The sequence below is a fragment of the Falco peregrinus genome, chromosome 18 (assembly GCF_023634155.1).
Source record: "Falco peregrinus isolate bFalPer1 chromosome 18, bFalPer1.pri, whole genome shotgun sequence".
NCBI lineage: Eukaryota > Metazoa > Chordata > Aves > Falconiformes > Falconidae > Falco > Falco peregrinus.
In genome coordinates, this window is record NC_073738.1 from 133,518 (window position 1) to 150,438 (window position 16,921).

Genomic DNA, 16,921 nt, shown 5'->3' on the forward strand with positions numbered 1-16,921 from the left:
CATGGAAGAGTTGTAGGGGGCTATTTGGGCCCTATAGGTGCCCAATGAGGGCTATAGGGACCTATGAGGGAGGTTGTCTGGGCTGGAGAGGGTGTATAGGGGATTAAGGTGGGGCTATAGGAGCCGGTAGGGAAGGTATAGGGGCCAAATAGGTGCTGGGGGTGTGTGCGCATGGGGGCTGGTGGGGGGCTATAGGGACCCATGGGGCTCCTATAGGGGCACTGGGGGGGGTCATGAGGAGCCATGGGTGCTATATGGGCCCAGAAGTGAAGGGCTTGGAGGCCAAAGGGGGCTATGGGGAGCTATAGGGACGGGGGTATAGGGGTTAGGGGAGGCCTTTAAGACCTGTGTGGTGTCAGGACCATGTGGTGTCACCCTGTGGTGACATCACGATACCTCCTGGGCTGCTGGGACATGTAGTCCATGTGTTCTAGCACCCCCCCGCCCCCCCTCAGAAAGGGACCCAGGTATCTAGGTGCTCCCTCTCCCTCACCACCAAAAAGGGGACCTAGGTGTCTGGGAAGCCCCCGGAAAGAAACGGGACCAAGGCATCCAGCTGAGACCCCATCACTTTATTAACAGCCTCACAGTGGGGGCACCTGCACCCCCCCCAGAAGGGGCCTCAGGCATCCGTGGGGGGGGCCCAGGTGCCCTGACTCACTCGGGGGGGGGCAGGGCCAGGCGCGCAGGGTCATAGTAGTTGGAGTCGAGCAGCGGCAGCCCCCGCCGCTCCCGCTCCCGCACCTGCAGCTCGGCCTCACGCCGGGCCCACTGCTGCAGCCTGTGGAGGAACATGCTTTCAGGGACCTGGGGGGTCCTAGAGGCCACTACTGCCCGCCCCCCCCAGGCCTCCCACACCCACCTATAGCCCCCCTGGAGCACCACAGTGCCCTATAGGGGGCTATAGCCCCCAAGGTCCCCCCATGGGCTCCTGCAGGCCTGCCACAGTGCCCTGTAGACGCTATAGATCTCTATATCTCTTCGCAGGCTGTTACACATTGGTAGACACCTCCTACGCGTCAGCTTTAAACCAATGTATCTTCTCACAGCTTCCAACAAAACCCCACATGCATTCACATGCCCCTACAGACCGCCACCCCCCCAGCCCTCTTTATCTCCCTATAGGCCCCTATATCCCTTCCTAGACTCCTATAGACCCCCACAGGCCCCCTATAATCCCTCACAGGCCCCTACGGGCCCCCTATAGGTCCCTATATCCCTTTCTAAGCCCGTATAGGTCCCACAGGACCCCTAGGGCTCACTGTAGGCTCCCTATATCCCTTCTTAAGTCCCTAGAGACTCCCATAAACCCCTAGGGGCCCTCTATATAGGCTCCTATAGACCCCCACAGACCCCCTAAGGTCTCCCTATACCTGCTCATAGACCCTTACAGACCTGCCCCCTAGCTCTCACAGCCCCCAACAGCCCCCATAGGGGCCTTCTATACCCTCCCATAGGCTCCTATAGACCCTCACAGACTTGTCCCCAGGCTCCCACAGACCTCACATAGCCCCCCATAGGGGGCCTCTATACCCTCCCACAGGCCCCCCTATAGGCTTTCCCTGAGCCTTCTGCAGAGCCCCCCCAGGCCCCTACCCCCTGTGCGTTAAGGAGGATCCCGGAGGCCAGGCTCCCCCCTCACCCATAGTCAGGCAGGTAATGGAGGAACACGCTGCCAAGGACGATGGCGAGAGAGATGCCGGTAAAGAAGACGGCTCGCATGTTGAGAACGTCCACATCAGGGTCCTCCGAGAAGCCGTGGTAATCGGGGTTCTGGTGGCACCCGGGCACTTGGGTCACCCACTGCCAGACCCTGGGGTCCAGCCCCCTCCCCCATTCCATGAAACCCTTTTCCCTCCCTTCCTTTAACTCCTGTAAGCCACCCATAGCCACGCCCACACGGTTTGGCTCCGCCCCAAGGACGCACACCCTCACAGACCACGCCCCCTCACGTAAGACCCGCCCCCAGCCTTCAAGCCCCGCCTACTCGGCCAAGCGGCATCCCTAGTATAAACCCCCGTTTCTTGCCCAAGCCCCGCCCTTTCTGCTCCTGACCACGCCCCTTCCTCAAAGCCCTGCCCCTTTAACCCTGGGCCACCACCCGTCCCTACAAGCCCCGCCCCCTTCACTAGCCGCGCACTCTCCCGGCCCCATCCACCTTCTTTTGGGCTAATGCCATTGGCTCCTCATGGTGGGGTTCGGCCCCCAGCGGCGCCGGCGGCACCATCACGGCCCCGGACGGCCCCGCCGAGCGGCCGCGCACTCCGACCCGCAGAGCCCGCAGCGCCCTCCCCAGCGCCGCCATCTTCTCCACTGAAGTACCTCCCACCCACTGCCGCCTCTTCCGGGCGCCCGCCTGGCCAATCAGAGAGAGCTGCCGCGCCAGCCCTCTCTGGTGGTTGGTTGGAGCGCGGCGGCGTCCCGCCCCCGTGCCGCAACCGCCGGGTGGCTCCGCCTCCGTACAGCGCACATCCAATCAGAGACCGGCGCTGACACCCTCGAACCAACCGGAGCCGTTGTCCCGCCTTCTCCTGTCGTTTTGAGAGTGGCTCCGCCTCCCCTGCTCACAGCCAATCAGAAACTGCCGCCGTTTCGCTGGAGCCCCGCCCCAGTCCTTTCCACCTCCCCTCAGGGCTGGCCCCGCCGTCCCTGGCGCAGACCAATGACAAGGGTGACTGAGCGGATGGGCGGATATATCGACCAATGGTGAAGGGGCGGGGGCGGGCGCCCGCGCGCGGGGCGGGCCGGGCGCGTGGAGGTGCCGCCATTTTGCTGGTGGGGAGCGGCAGCGGCGGAGCGGCGCGGACAGGTCGGGGCCTACCGGGGCGGGGCCGGGCCGGGCCTACCGGTACCGGGGCGGGGCGGGGCGGGGAGGGACGGGACCTACCGGGGCCCTTGGCGCAAGCGGGGGTTGGATGGCGAGGGGCAGGGTCTCATATGCTAATTAGTGGGCGGGGCACGACGAGGGTCTTCATTGCTTTGTTTTTGTCTGGGGCACGTCCCAGTGTCTCCCAGTTCATCCCCTTTACCTCCCAGTGCGTTTCCCGTTACTCCCAGGGCCTCCCACTTCATTCCAGTGCCTCCCCAGTTACTCCCAGGGCCTTTCAGTACCTCCCAGTTCATTCCAGTGCCTCCGCAGTTAACCCCAGGTCCTCCCACTTCATTCTAGTGCCTCTCCAGTTACCCCCAGTGCCTCCCAGTTCCTCCCACTTCATTCTAGTGCCTCCCCGCTTATCCTCAGGGCCTTACAATATCATCTGGATTCTCCCAGTGTTCCCCAGTTCCCTCCTAGTTCCTCCCTGGTTCATCCCAGTCACTCCCAGTGCCCCTGAATGCCGAACCCGTCCAGTTTATCCCGGTTTGTTCCAGTGCCTCCCCAGGTCATCCCAGTCTTTCCCAGTGATGCTGACTGCGTTGCTCCCCAGTGCTTTCCAGTAGCTCCCAGTGCTGTCTGTCCAGTTGCCCCCCGATGACTCCTAGTAGTTCCCAGTGCTGCCTGATTGCCCCCCAATGCCTCCTAGCAGCTCCCAGTGCTGTCCAGTTGGCCCCCAGTGCCTCCCAAGTACTCCTTCAGTTCCTCGTTGTCCTTCCCAGTACCCCCCAGTTTCACCCTACCCCCTCTCAGTTCCTGACAGTTTTCCATTCACTGTCCCCTACAGGTACCAGCACCATGGAGTATGAACGCAGGTAGGGGGGCCAGGGGGACCCCAACACTGGGGACAGTGTGTGTGACGTTTGGGGATCTTGCACAGTGGGAGGGGACCCCTTGGGGGGACGTTTTGGGCACCCTCAAGGGGGATGGGGGACGTTTTGGGACCCCTGAGGGGGGTGGGGATGTTGGGGCACCCCTGGGGGGTGAGGGACATTGGGAGACCCCAGGTGAGGGCTTGAACATTTGGGGTCCCCCTGACTCCCTCCCCTGTCTTGCAGGGGGGGCCGTGGGGACCGGACTGGACGCTATGGAGGGGCCCCCGCCCCCCCTGATGAAGGGTCCCGCACTCAGCGGGATCACGACTATCGCGACATGGATTATCGTGGCTATGGTGGCCCCCCCGAGGGGCCCCCTGCCCCTGGAACCCCCCCTCAGGTTGGTGCTGGATATGGGGGTCCTCCCCCAGACACCCGGGTCCCCCCTTCACCTGACCCCCACCATCTCTCCTCCCCCCCAGGCCTCCTACGAGGGCTCGGATCACCCCCGGAAGCGGGACCCTGCCCCAGCCCCCCCAGTGTTGCCGTTTGGTGCCGATAGCGACTACCGGGACCAGGACTACCGGCCGGAGGCGGCTGAGGAGGAGCCGCGGGCCAGCACCATCGTCATGCTCCGCATGCTGCCCCAGGCTGCCACCGAGAATGATGTAAGCCCCGCCTCCTTCCGAGGGGGACACGCCCCCTACACTGAGCCCCGCCTCCTTCTGGGGACACACACCCCCTGTGCTGAGCCCCGCCTCCTTCTGGGGACACACGCCCCCTGCACTGAGCCCCGCCTCCTTTTGGGGACACACGGCTCCTGCGCTGAGCCCCGCCTCCTTTTGGGGACACGCCCCCTGTGCTGAGCCCCGCCTCCTTTTGGGGACACACGCCCCCTGCGCTGAGCCCCGCCTCCTTTTGGGGACACACGCCCCCTGCACTGAGCCCCGCCTCTTTCCGAGGCTTTTAAATGCCGCCTCATGGCAGTGGTAGGGTCTGGTGGCTGGCTGTCAGGGTCCCTTTGATCTGCCGCACCCTTCCCTGGCCACGCCCCCTTCCACAAGCCACGCCCCTTTACCTTCAGGCCACACCCCGTTGGGAAGGCACCCATCTCAGAGGCTGGGACCTGGGGTCCCCCCGGGTGCCTGGATCCCCCTCAGGAGACATTATGGAGGCTCTTGCTTGGGATCGGCGGGGTTTAGGGGTGGCCCAAACGCACTCTGGGTGCCTGCCCCACCCCACCCCGGGTCCTGCTGATGTTGGGGGTTTGTCGCGTGTCCCCCCCAGATCCGGGCGCAGCTGCAGGCGCAGGGGGTGCAGCCTCGTGAAGTGCGACTGATGCGCAACAAGTCATCAGGTGAGTGGGGGGGAGGGGGCGGGGGGGCAGGTCCCCTTTTATTGGGGGAGGGGTGGGTGCCCAGGCAGCTGGGTCCTCTTTGAGGGTGGGGGGTACCTAGATGCCCAGGTCTCTTTTTAGGGGTATCCACCTGCTTGGATGCCTTGGGAAGAGGGTTGGGTCCCTGTCCTGCCATGCTGGGGGGCACCCAGGGGTGCTGAGCCCATCCCCAGGAAAACGCAAGGGTGCTGGTCCTGTTCACAGGGAGCACCCAGGGGTGCCAGTCACATCTCTAGGGGCACCCAGGGGTGCTTGTACCAGAACTGGGGGGCACGCAGGGCTCTGGCCCCATCTCTAGGAGCACCCAGGGGTGCTGTGCCAAATTTAGGGGGCACCTAGGCATGCTGGTCCTGTCCCCAGGAGCACCCAGGGGTGCTGTGCCTAACTTAGGGGGCACCCAGGGGTGCCAGTCCTATCCCTAGGGGCACCCAGGGGTGCTGTGCTGCACTTGGGGGGCACCCAGGGGTGCCCGTCCTCTCCCCAGGGGCACCCAGGGGTGCTGGTCTCATTTCTAGGAGCACCCAGGGGTGCTGGTCCTGTCCCCAGGGAGCACCCAGGGGTGCTGCGCCGGACTTGCGGGGCACCCAGGGGTGCCAATCCCCTCCTCAGGAGCACCCAGGGGTGCTGGTCCCGTACCCAGGGGCACCCAGGGGTGCCGGTCCTAGCTGTAGGAGCACCCAGGGGTGCTGATCCTGTTTCTCGGGGGCACCCAGGGGTGCTGCGCCAGACCTGGGGGGCACCCAGGGGTGCCAGTCCCACACCCAAGGGGCACCCAGGGGTGCTGGAGCCCTTCACAGGAGCACCCAGGGGTGCTGTGCCACACAGATGGGGTACCCAGGGGTGCCTGGCACAGACACAAGGGGTACCCAGGGGTGCCAGAGCCATAGCTGGTGGCACCCAAGGGTGCCCACCCCTTGCCCAGGAGCACCCAGGGGTGCTGACCGAGAGCCAAGGGGCACCCAGGGGTGCCGGTCCAGTCCCCGGGGGCACCCAGGGGTGCCTGTCATCTGGCCAAGGGGCTCCCAGGGGTGCCAGACCCTTCCCCAGGAGCACCCAGGGGTGCTGGTCCCATCCCCAGGGGCACTCAGGGGTGCCAATCCCACATCTTGGGGGCACCCAGGGGTGCCTGTCTTCTGCCCAAGGGGCACCCGGGGGTGCTAGACCCGTGTAAGGCAGCACCTGTGGGTGTTCATCCTGTTTCCAGGAGGACCCAGGGGTGCTGTGCCCTACCCAGGGGGCACCCAGGGGTGCCTGTACCCTATGTAGGGGACCCTTCACAAGTACCTGTAGGAGTTAGTAGTTTATTTAAGAAGCCCCAGAGGGGGTCCAGGAGCACCCATGGGTGCCCATCCCCACCCCAGAGGGTGCCAGGAGCACTCCTGGGTGCATATACCCAAGCCAGGGGTTTCTAGGGGTGCCTGTACCCAACCCAGGGAGGTACCGGGAGCACCCATGGGTGCCCATCCCCACCCCAGAGGATTCTGGGGGTACCCATACCATACCCAGGGGGGCTGGGGGCACCCATGGGTGCTCTTCCTGACACCCCCCCGGCTCCTTCCAGGTCAGAGCCGTGGCTTCGCCTTTGTGGAGTTTAACCACGTCCAGGACGCAGCGCGGTGGATGGACGCCAACCAGGTCGCTGCCGGGACGCCCGGGTCCCTGCCGGGGGGGCGGAGGGGTGGGGGTGACCAGTCCGGACACCTGGGTCCCTTTCGGGAGGTGGGAGGAGCCTCCCGGACGCCGGGGTCCCCCCCCGGACGCTGGGGTTCCCCCCAATGCTGGGGTCCCACCCTGGACACTGCGGTTCCCTCTGCGGTGGTTAACAGGGGTTTAATGGTTTGTACTGGTGGCACTGGATGCCTGGGTCCCCTTCTTCTTCCTTGCGGTTGCGTGACCTTTGTGCGAGAGCCTTGTGCAAGAGCCTCATATGACCCCCGTGCAACCCTTGTGCAAGCCCTTGTGCACTCCATGTGAGACTTGTGTGCTCTTATGCAAGTGCCACGCTCAACACTTGCGTGCCCTCGTGCGAGGCCCTGTTGTGACTCTCGTGTGAGCTCTTGTACAAGCTCTGCAAGACCCTCATGTGACCCTTGTGCAATGTTTGTGCAAGCCCTTGTGCATTCCTGTGTGAGACCCTTGTGCAAGCACCGTGCGTGACCCTCATGCACCCTCATGTGAGAGCTTTGGGTGGATTTCATGCGAGACTCTTGTGCAAGATCCTTGTGTGACCTTTGTGTGAGCTTTTCTGCACCCTTGCGAGAAGTGAGAAACCATCGTGCCCCTTATGTGACACCCTTGTGCAAGCTCTCAGCCACTCTTACGTGAAACTTCTGTGCACTGTTGTGTGAGATTCTTACATGATCTTCATCAAGCCCTTACGCACCGTTGCACAAGTGCCATGGGAGACTTTGTGCACTTTTGTATGAGGCCCTTGTGCACCCTGGTACAAGCTCCTTGGGCGAGCGGCGGGAGAGCCTTGGGAGAGCCCTGTGCGACACTTGTGCACTCACGCAAGCTTTGGTGCAAGGGCTACATGAGACTGAGTGTGAACCCGGGTGCCTCCTCGTGAACCCTTCTGCGAGCCCTCGCGCCCCTTGGTGCAAGCCCTCGTGCAAGCCCTTGTGCAAGCCCTGCTGTGATGGCCGTGCGAGCCCCCGTGCGAGCCCCCGTGCGAGCCCCCGTGCGAGCCCCCCGTGCAAGCCTTGATATGAGCCCTTGTGTAAGCTCAGGTGCGAAGCCTCATGTTCTCTTGTGCGAGACCTGTGCGACAGGTGGGGCGAGCCCTGGTGCCCCCTCATGCGAGCCCCAGTGCAAGGGCCGTGTGACCCCTGGTGCAAGCCTTGTTGTGAGCCCTTGTGCAGGTTCTGGTGTGGAGCCCTGTGTCCTCTTGTGCGAGCTGTGGTGTGAGGGCAGCGCGGGGGTGGGGTGCAAGCCCTTGTGTGAGCTCTCGTGCCCCCCTTTCGCAAGCCCTCGTGTGAGCCCTGGTGCCCCCACAGTCAAGCTCTGGTGCCCACCACTATGAGCCCTGGTGCAAGCTCTCGTACAAGCCCCCGTGCAAGTCCTGGTGCCATATGATGTGCCCCTTTTTTGCAAGCCCTGGTGCGAGCCCTGGTGCCCTGTTGTGTATCTCTGGTGCAAGCTTTCATGCCTCCTGGTGCAAGCCATTGTGCGAGTCCTCATGCCCCACTTTAGCGAGCCCTGGTGCCTCCTGGTGCAAGTCCTGGTGCCAGCCCTCATGCAGACCCCTGTGCCCCTCGGTATGAACCGTAGCGTGAGCCCTGGTGCCCCCTGGTGCGAGCCCTCACACAAGAGCAGTGTCAGGGTGGGTGTGAACCCTGGTGCATGCCTGGTGCAAACCCTCGCGAACACTTCTGTATGAGCTCTGGCGCCGTCCTCATGAAGCCTCGTGCCAGCCCTGCTGCCCTCCCCGGCGTGAACTCTGTTCTAAGCCCTGGTGCAGCTCTCACGCCCCCCTCGTGTGAGCCCTCACGCGAGCGTGCGCCCCTCACCTTTTTTTCCCCTCTGCAGCAAGGGCTGAGCTTGCTGGGGCAGCGCGTCTCCCTCCACTACAGCGACCCCAAGCCCAAGATCAATGAGGACTGGCTCTGTGCCAAGGTGGGGGGCTCTGGGGGTGTGTCTAGGGACAAGAGGGGGTCCTTGAGGGTTTGGGGGGGCTTTAGAGGGTCCTTGGAGGGTCCGGGGGGGGGGGGTGTCTTGGGATTTTTAGAGGGTCTTGGGAGGGTTCTAGGGGAAGTCTAAGAGGGTTCCAGGGAGCTTATGGGGGTCTTGGTGGGAGTTGGGGGTTCTGTGGGGAGAGCTGGGGGGTCTAGGAGGTTCTTGGGGGGCTTATGGGGGTGTTGGGGTGAGTTTAGGGGATCCAGGGGGTGTCTTGGGAAGGTCTGGGGGAGATTTGGGGGTCCTAGGAGGGTGTTGGGGGTTGTGGGTGGGCATGGGGGTGCGGTGGGGGATTTTGGGGTGCGATGAGGGTTATTTTGGTGTCTGGCAGTGTGGGGTGCAGAACTTCAAGCGGCGGGAAAAATGCTTCAAGTGTGGTGTCCCCAAAGCTGGTGAGTCACCCCAAAACCCCCTGATGTCACCACAGTCCCTTGCGTGCTCCCCCAGGCATCCCAAAACTCCATTGGAGTCCCTTAAGCTGCCCCAAAACTACCTTTTTTTCACCCCAAAACTATTGGGGTCCCCCCCAAGCATCCAGGGGATTCCCAAAACTCACTGTTCTCTTCCCAGAAATACCGTGAGTGTCCCCAAAACTGCCCTTGGGGGGTCCCAAAGCCAGGAGGGAGTCCCCCGAAGTGCTGATGGGAGGGGGGAAGGAATTTGGGGGTGAATTAGGGGATTTGGGTGCTCAGTTAATGAATTTGGGGGGGACAGGGGACGGAAATGTTGGGGTTGGTGGGTGATTTTAGGGTTCAACAGCCCTGCTTTGGGCGCTGATGACCAAATTTGGGCGTTGAGCTATGAAATTTTGGGGTTCCTCCACAACACTTGTAGTTCAACCACCCCATTTTGGGGTTCTGCCACTGAGCAGAGGGCACCGGGGGGTTGTGTGTGTTTTGGGGTGCAGAAGCCGAGCAGCGAGGTCCTGGGGGGCCACGGCCGGAGCTGGTGCCAGGTGGGGGGGGGCTGCTACCCCTCCCTCAACCCTATGGCCCTACCCTGGGGGGGACCCCTGGTGGAACCCAAGGTGGGACTGAGCCTGGAGCTGATAACGCCAATGACAGTGAGTAGGGGGGGGGTCTGGGGGGATTTGGGGGTGCCCTGAGGGGGCTGTGAAGGTCCTCGGAGGGGGCTAAGGGAGTTCTTGGGGTGTCTTGGGGGTTATGGGACAGTCTTGGGGAGGTTTGGGGGGCATCTGGGGGACATGGGGTGTCTTCATGTAGTTATGGGGGTCCTGAGGGGCCTAAAGTGTGTGTGTGTGTGTGTCTTGGGGACTTGCAGGGGGGTCTGGAACAGCTAAGGTGGGTCTTAGGGGGTTCGGGGGGGGGGTGTCTGGTTGTCTGGGGGCTGCTAAGGGGCTTCATGGGGGAGCCCAGGGATGTTATAGTGGTCCAGGGAGGTGTTATGGGGGTCTTGGGGGGGCTAATGGGGGGGGTCCTGGAGGTTTTAGGGGGGTCTGGAGGGGCTGAGGTGGGCCTTCAGGGTTCCTGGGGGGTTGTGGAAGTGTTACAGGGATTGGGAGGGGTCTGGGGGGGGAGTTACACGGGTCCAGGGAGGTGCTATGGGGGTCCTGTGGGGATTAAAGGATTCTTGGGTTAAGGAGGTTCCTGGGGGGCTTTAGGGTGTCCTGGGAGGGTATTATAGAGGTCTTGGCGGGGGGGGGTGTCTCCCACAGACACCTGAGTTCCCTCCCTCCCTGCCTGCCCCCACCCAGCCATCATCCTGCGGAACCTGCACCCCCAGAGCAGCCTGGAGTCCATCCTGGCCGCCCTCGCCCCCTTCGCCGCCCTCTCGGCCGCCAATGTCCGCGTCATCAAGGACAGACAGACCCAGCTCAACCGGGGCTTTGCCTTCGTCCAGCTCGCCACCATCGTGGTGTGTGCCCCGGGGGCCTGGCACCCTGCGATAGGGTGCCCTGGGGGGGTGGGACCCTTCTATAGGGTGCCCCGGGGGCATGGGACCCTGCTATAGGGTGCCCTGGGGGGGTGGGACACTTCTGTAGTGTGCCCTGGGGGGGGTGGGATGCTCCTATAGGGTGCCTTTAATGTGTGGGATCCTTCTATAGGGTGCCTTGGGTGCGTGGGATTATTTATGGGGTCCCCTGGGTACATGAGACATTTTTGGGGGTGCCCCACATAGCTTGGCTCCTTCCTAGGCACCTTGGTTCCTTTTTGATGGGGCAGCCAGGTGGCAGGGTCCCTGGTGTGGGGTTGCCTGATGCAGGGGTGTCCCATGTCGTCGTGTCCCCCCCCCCGGACACCTGGACCCCCCCAGACGCCTGGGTTCGCCCACAGGAGGCCTCCCAGCTGCTGCAGATGCTGCAGGCCCTGCACCCCCCGCTCCACATTGACGGCAAGAGCATCAACGTGGAGTTTGCCAAAGGCTCCAAGCGGTGAGGTCTTGGCCCCGGCCCCGCCCCCTGCCCCACCCCACAAACCCCGCCCCTGAACCATAGGCTCCACTCCCCGCCCTTAGGTCCCACCCCCCCAGCAGGTCCCGCTATATGGAACCCACTTGGGGGGGGGGGGACACAAGCCACGCCTTCTGCTGCTAAGCCATACCCCTTAACCACAAGCCACACCCCTAAGCCCCAAGCTCCACCCCCAAGCTATAGGCTCCGCCTTCTTCCCTGATGTCCTGCCCCCAGCAAGCCCTGTCTATGGAACATCTGGGGGACCCTCAGGCCCCGTCCCTGGCCATAAGCCCCGCCCACAAGCCCCACCCACGAGCACTAAGCCCTGCCCCCAGATACCCCCCGCCTATCAAAGGACCCCCCAGGCTGTCCCAGAGAGCCCTAAGCCCCAGCTGCAACCACGCCCCTTGGTCCCCAGACACGCCCCCACTGCCCTTAAGCCCCGCCCAGGCAGCAGGCTCCGCTCCTCACCCCTCCCCTTCCCCCGCAGGGAGGGGCAGGGGGCAGGGCCAGGGGAGGGCCCACCCCGCGCCAGCGCCGCCTCCGTGGCCTCTACTGCCATTGCCGCTGCCCAATGGGCACTCTCCCAGGTGGGTGGGGCCGCGGGGGGCGGGGTCAGCAGAGATGGGCAGGGCTGTGGTGGCCCTAAAGGTGGGCGGGGCTTCATGAGTGGGTCTGCAAGGGGTTGAGTTTGGGCTGTGTAGGCAGGGCTGGGGAGAGGGGCGGGGCTTTCTGAGAAGGGGGCGTGTTCTGAAGTGGCCTTGCCCATTCCCACAGGCTGCCCCGGGGGGAGAGACCACGTGGGCGGGGGGGGAGGAGCCCTCCAGCGACTTCACCAGCTTCTACCAGTCCGAGGAGAGCTTCACCGGCCCTGCCCCCCCTGCTCTCTATGGCTCCGCCTACCTCAAGGGCTCTGCGGCCCCGCCCACCGGGCCCACCCTCGCTGGCCCCACCCCTGCCAAGGCTGATGGCCCCACCCCGGGTGAGTCCCCCTCCCCCCCCACCAGGACCTAGGCGTATGGGAGACCCTATAGAAGGGGTCACCTGGGCCTGACACCCCCGTCCCTCCCTCCTTACACCCCTCCCCCCCTCCAACCCTCCCCCACCCTCCTTACACCCCTCCCCCCCTCCCCCAGGCACGGAGGAGCCGGCAGTGCTGGGGCTGGACCCCACAGCGGGGGCTGGGGGCACCTTCCCCCGGGCCCCCCCCGGCGCCCCCGCTTACCCCTCCCCTGCTGCCGAGAACCCTGCTGCGACCCCCCCGGGAGCCCCCACTCAGGTGGGTACCCAAAAAAAGAGGGGGGACCCTAACATTTTTGGAAGGGGTGGGCTCAAAATTGGGAGGGGAGGAAAGGGCACCAAAAGTGGGAGGGTAGAAGGTGATGGGGGGTGGGGAGGGCAAAACTGGGGGGGGCAAGAGGGAGACCCCAAGGGTGGGGGCAAAATTGGGGGGGTCCCCAAGAGTGGGAGGGCAGAAGGTTGGTGAGGGACCCCCTCAAAATCTGGGGGTTAAAATGGGAGGGGTCCTAAATTTGGGAGGGAGGACCGTGAAAATAGGGGGTCTCCAAAAGGAGGGAGACCCTAAAAATGGGGGGGTGGGTAATTGGGTGGGGGGGACCCCCAAAAAGGGGGTAAATGGGGGGTCTTGGGGCTCCTGGGGTTCAGAGGGGATTTGGGGAGTGGGGGAGTTAATTTTGGGGTGCTCTGCCCCCCTCGCCAGACCTACACGGGGCCCCACAAGGCTGAGACCCCCAACCCAGCCCCCACCGGGCCCCCCCCTGCCGCCCCCCCCAGCTCCGAGCCCTATGGCCAGTACCGTAAGTGGGGGGCATTGAGGGGGTCTCTGGGGGTCTTGGGAAGCGTTGGTGGGATCCTGGTGGGTCCCAAGGGGGTTTTGGGGGGTCCTGGAGGGTTTGGGGGGTGTGGGGAGGATTGGATGAGCTGAAGGGTTGGGGGGGGGGGGGGCTCGGGGCGGGGGGGGGGTGTCCTGGGAGTTGGGGGATGCTATCAGGGAGGAGGGCTTGGAGGGGTCTGGGGGGGCTCCTGGATTTTTGGTGGGAGTCCCAAGCTCTTTGGGTGTATCCCATAGTTTGGGGGGGGGTCCCAGTATTTTGGGGGGGGTCTCCATCTCCCCCCCCCCCCCCAATGCCCCCCCGTTCCGTCCCCAGCGGTGCCAGATGTTTCGACCTACCAGTACGACGAGACCTCAGGCTATTACTACGACCCCCCTGACTGGGCTCTACTACGACCCCCACTCCCAGGTGGGGGGGGCTGGGGTGCCAGGGGGATTTTGGGGTGCAGTGGGGACTCCCAGGTTCTTCTGGGCAAGCGTTGGGTCAGAAAATGGCAAGTTTGGGCCCAAAAATGTCCTTTTAAGGCTGGGGTGGGGTGTGGTGGAAACCTACGATTTTTTGGGTGCTTATTGGGGGTGTTATTTGGGTTCATTAGGGTGCTTTGGGGTGCAGGGGGGAATTTGGGGGTGCAGGAGGCCCCCCCCAAGGATGTGGCCCTTTCCCATCAGGAAAAATTTTGGCTCAAAACCCTGTGGTTTTGGAGCTGGAAATACCAGTTTAAGGGTGGGTAGGGTTTTGGGGTGAAAACCAGGGATTCTAGGATCATTTTGAGGTTTATTTGAGGGCAGGGGATGTGTTGGGGTGCAGCCCCGCCCCCCCCGCCAAATCCGTGCAACCCCAGATGGGTGCTGGGAGGCATTTTGGCTTAAAAAAGAGGGAATTTGGGGCATTCGGGGACTTGTTTTGGGGTGCGGGGGGCATTTTGGGGGGCAGGGGGCCGTTTGGGGCTCCCTGGGGTGAATTTGGTGGTCTGGGGGGGGAGTGATTTCTGGGTGACCCCCACCCTGACCCCCCCCGACCCCCACCCAGTACTACTACGACGCGGGGGCAGGGCAGTACCTGTACTGGGATGGGGAGCGCCGCACCTACGTGGCAGCCCCCACTGCTGAGCCCCCCCCCGGACCCCCCGGCACCCCCGGGCCCCCCAAGGAACCCAAGGACAAGAAGGAGAAACACAAGACGAAGACTGCTCAGCAGGTCAGCACCCATGGGTGCTACCACCCAACCACCTACACCTGCAGCACCCTAAATGGGTCTGGGCTGGGGCTGGGGGAGGGTGTCTGCTGGTGCCCCATTCCCACGGGACCTGCCCCCCTCGCCCAGCCCTGGCACCCCAAAAGGACCCCAGCGCCCTGGGGTGGCTATAGGTGGTGAGAGGACCCATGGGTGCTCCTGGACACTGAGGATAACTCGGGGGTCACCACAGAGCCCAACAGCACCCATGGGTCCCCAGTAGCGCCCTGGGGGGGCCAGAGACCCCAGTAGCACCCATGGGTCCCCAGTAGCCCCCGTGGGTCCCCACCCATCCCAGTAGCACCCATGGGTCCTCAGTAGCCCCCGTGGGTCCCCACCCCATCCCAGTAGCACCCATGGGTCCCCAGTAGCCCCCGTGGGTCCCCACCCATCCCAGTAGCACCCATGGGTGCCCAGCAGCCCCCGTGGGTCCCCACCCATCCCAGTAGCAGCCGTGGGTCCCCACCCATCCCAGTAGCACCCATGGGTGCCCAGCAGCCCCCGTGGGTCCCCACCCATCCCAGTAGCACCCATGGGTTCCCAGCAGCCGCTGTGGGTTCTCACTAGCACCCATGGGTGCATGTCCCCCCCCCTAACAGCACCCATGGGTGCCCTAGATTGCCAAGGACATGGAGCGGTGGGCGCGCAGCCTGAACAAGCAGCGGGAGAGCGGGCGCAGCGCTGGACCCCCCCCCACCCCCCCCGGGAGGACGAGCGGCGAGAGGCTGCTGCTGCCGACGCCGGCTATGCCATCCTGGAGAAGAAGGTGCACCTATGGGTGCTGGGGGGGAGCTGGGTGTTGCCACGGGGGTCTGCGGGGGCTGTATGGGGAGCTGTGGGGTGGGGTGGGTGCTGGTATGTGGGGGGGCTTTGGGTCCTGGGGGTGCCGTGGGGAGCTCTGGGTGCTAGTTTCGGTGTGCCGTGGGGGGCTGTGGGTGCTGGTTTGTGGGGGGCTGTGGGTGCTGGTTTGTGGGGGGCTGTGGGTGCCACAGGGGGCTATGGGTGCTGGGGGCAATGGGTGCTGCCCATGGGAGGTGCAATGGGAGAGGAGGGGGTCCCCTGTGGGACTGCAACACACACCCCATACCTCCTCCGGCACCCCACGGGTGTCCCCCTGAACCCCCTCCCCACCACAGGGCGCCCTGGCCGAGCGGCAGCACCCACACCCATGGAGCTGCCCAAGCTGGCGAGCGACGAGCGGCTGGTGAGTCTGGGTGCCTGGGCCCATGGGTGCCCCCCAACTCCCCCCCTCCTCCCTATTCCTGCCCCTCTCCTCCCCCAAGTGCCTGAATGCCCCAGACCCCCTGGGTGCCCCCTAACCCCCCCCTCCCTGTTCCAGAGCCCCCCCCGCGGGCTGGTGGCCGCTTACAGCGGGGAGAGCGAGAGCGAAGAGGAGGGGGAGCGGGGTCCCCGAGCGCCCCCGGCGAGCCCCTCACCGACTGGCACAAGCTGGCCTGCCTGCTCTGCCGCCGCCAGTTCCCCAGCAAGGAGGCCCTGCTCCGCCACCAGCAGCTCTCCGGGCTGCACAAGGTACCGCAGACCCCCTTCCCCCCCCCCACCCCCCGAATTTTAGGGGATCCCCTCGGGAGTTGAGGAATTATCCCCCTGTAGCCTGGCAGGGCCACTTCGGGGGGTGTTGTGGCTCTTTTAAGGGGGTTGGGGGGACCCCCTTTGGTGTTTTGGGGATCCCCCGCAGGCATCGGGGGCCCTCCCAGATTGGAGACCCCCCTTTGGTGTTTTGGGGACCCCCTGGAGGCATTGGGGCCCCTCCTGAGATGTTGGGGATCCCCTGGAAGTATTGGGGATCCCCTGGAGGCATTGGGGGCCCTCCCAGAGATCTTGGGGATCCCCTTTGGTGTTTTGGGGATCCCCTGGAGGCATTGGGGGGCCCTCCCAGAGATCTTGGGGATCCCCTTTGGTGTTTTGGGGATCCCCTGGAGGCATTGGGGGCCCTCCCAGAGATCTTGGGGATCCCCTTTGGTGTATTGGGGGCCCCCCTGAGATGTTGGGGGACCCCCTTGAGATGTTGGGGATCCCCTGGAAGTATTTGGGATCCCCTGGAGGCATTGGGGGCCCTCCCAGAGATCTTGGGGATCCCCTTTGGTGTTTTTGGGGATCCCCTGGAGGCATTGGGGGCCCTCCCAGATTGGGGGCCCGCCTGAGATGTTGGGGACGCCCCCAAGATCTTGGGGACCCCCCCTGGAAGTATTGGGGATCCCCTGGAGGCATTGGGGACCCCCCCAGTTACAGATTGTTGTCTCCCAACCCCCCAGCAAAACCTGGAGCTGCAGCGCCGGAGCCACCCGCCTCCCCCTGAGGGGCTGGACCGGGGCGAGATGGAGGTGGGTGGGGGGGCACCCATGGGTGCTGGGGGGCATCTCTGGGGCTGAGAGAGCACCCATGGGTGTTGGGGGACGGGGGGGGCACCCATGGGTGCTGCATGACCCTTGGGGGTGGCTAGGGACACCCATGGGTGCTGGGGGCATCTGGTGAGTGCCCTGAGGGCTCGGGCAGCACCTATGGGTGCTGAGGGGCACCCATGGGTGCTGGGGGTGGGGTGGGCACGCAGGGAGCTGGGGGGCACCCATAGGTGCTGTTTCTACGCCCTAGATGAAGTACCGGGACCCGGGCAGCCGAGCGCCGTGAGAAACAGGGGGGTCCCGA

At 64.4% G+C, this 16,921-nt stretch overlaps 2 protein-coding genes across 2 annotated transcripts in view; one reads left to right on the forward strand and one right to left on the reverse strand.

Annotated features, from left to right (window-relative positions):
• Positions 1–551: 551 nt before the first annotated feature.
• NDUFB11 (NADH:ubiquinone oxidoreductase subunit B11) lies at positions 552–2,335 on the reverse strand. The gene is made up of 3 exons (XM_055790031.1): positions 2,159–2,335; positions 1,643–1,773; positions 552–781 (listed from the first exon to the last, which is right to left on the reverse strand). The coding sequence occupies exons 1-3, from the start codon at positions 2,303–2,305 to the stop codon at positions 658–660; spliced, it is 402 nt and encodes a 133-aa protein (XP_055646006.1). The 5' UTR covers positions 2,306–2,335; the 3' UTR covers positions 552–657.
• Positions 2,336–2,825: 490 nt separating this feature from the next.
• Positions 2,826–16,921, forward strand: part of LOC101924673 (RNA-binding protein 10) — an 18,415-nt gene continuing 4,319 nt past the window's right edge. Inside the window, 27 exon segments of the mRNA XM_055790077.1 lie at positions 2,826–2,848; positions 3,660–3,687; positions 3,931–4,087; positions 4,170–4,355; positions 4,975–5,044; positions 6,645–6,718; positions 8,612–8,698; positions 9,090–9,150; positions 9,666–9,821; positions 10,473–10,633; positions 11,053–11,150; positions 11,662–11,761; positions 11,949–12,153; positions 12,308–12,450; positions 12,892–12,988; positions 13,340–13,401; positions 13,403–13,432; positions 14,054–14,221; positions 14,875–14,956; positions 14,959–15,023; positions 15,394–15,417; positions 15,420–15,461; positions 15,597–15,663; positions 15,666–15,787; positions 16,531–16,599; positions 16,868–16,882; positions 16,884–16,914. Coding sequence (XP_055646052.1) covers positions 3,671–3,687; positions 3,931–4,087; positions 4,170–4,355; positions 4,975–5,044; positions 6,645–6,718; positions 8,612–8,698; positions 9,090–9,150; positions 9,666–9,821; positions 10,473–10,633; positions 11,053–11,150; positions 11,662–11,761; positions 11,949–12,153; positions 12,308–12,450; positions 12,892–12,988; positions 13,340–13,401; positions 13,403–13,432; positions 14,054–14,221; positions 14,875–14,956; positions 14,959–15,023; positions 15,394–15,417; positions 15,420–15,461; positions 15,597–15,663; positions 15,666–15,787; positions 16,531–16,599; positions 16,868–16,882; positions 16,884–16,914 — 2,389 coding nt within the window. The 5' untranslated portion in view covers positions 2,826–2,848; positions 3,660–3,670.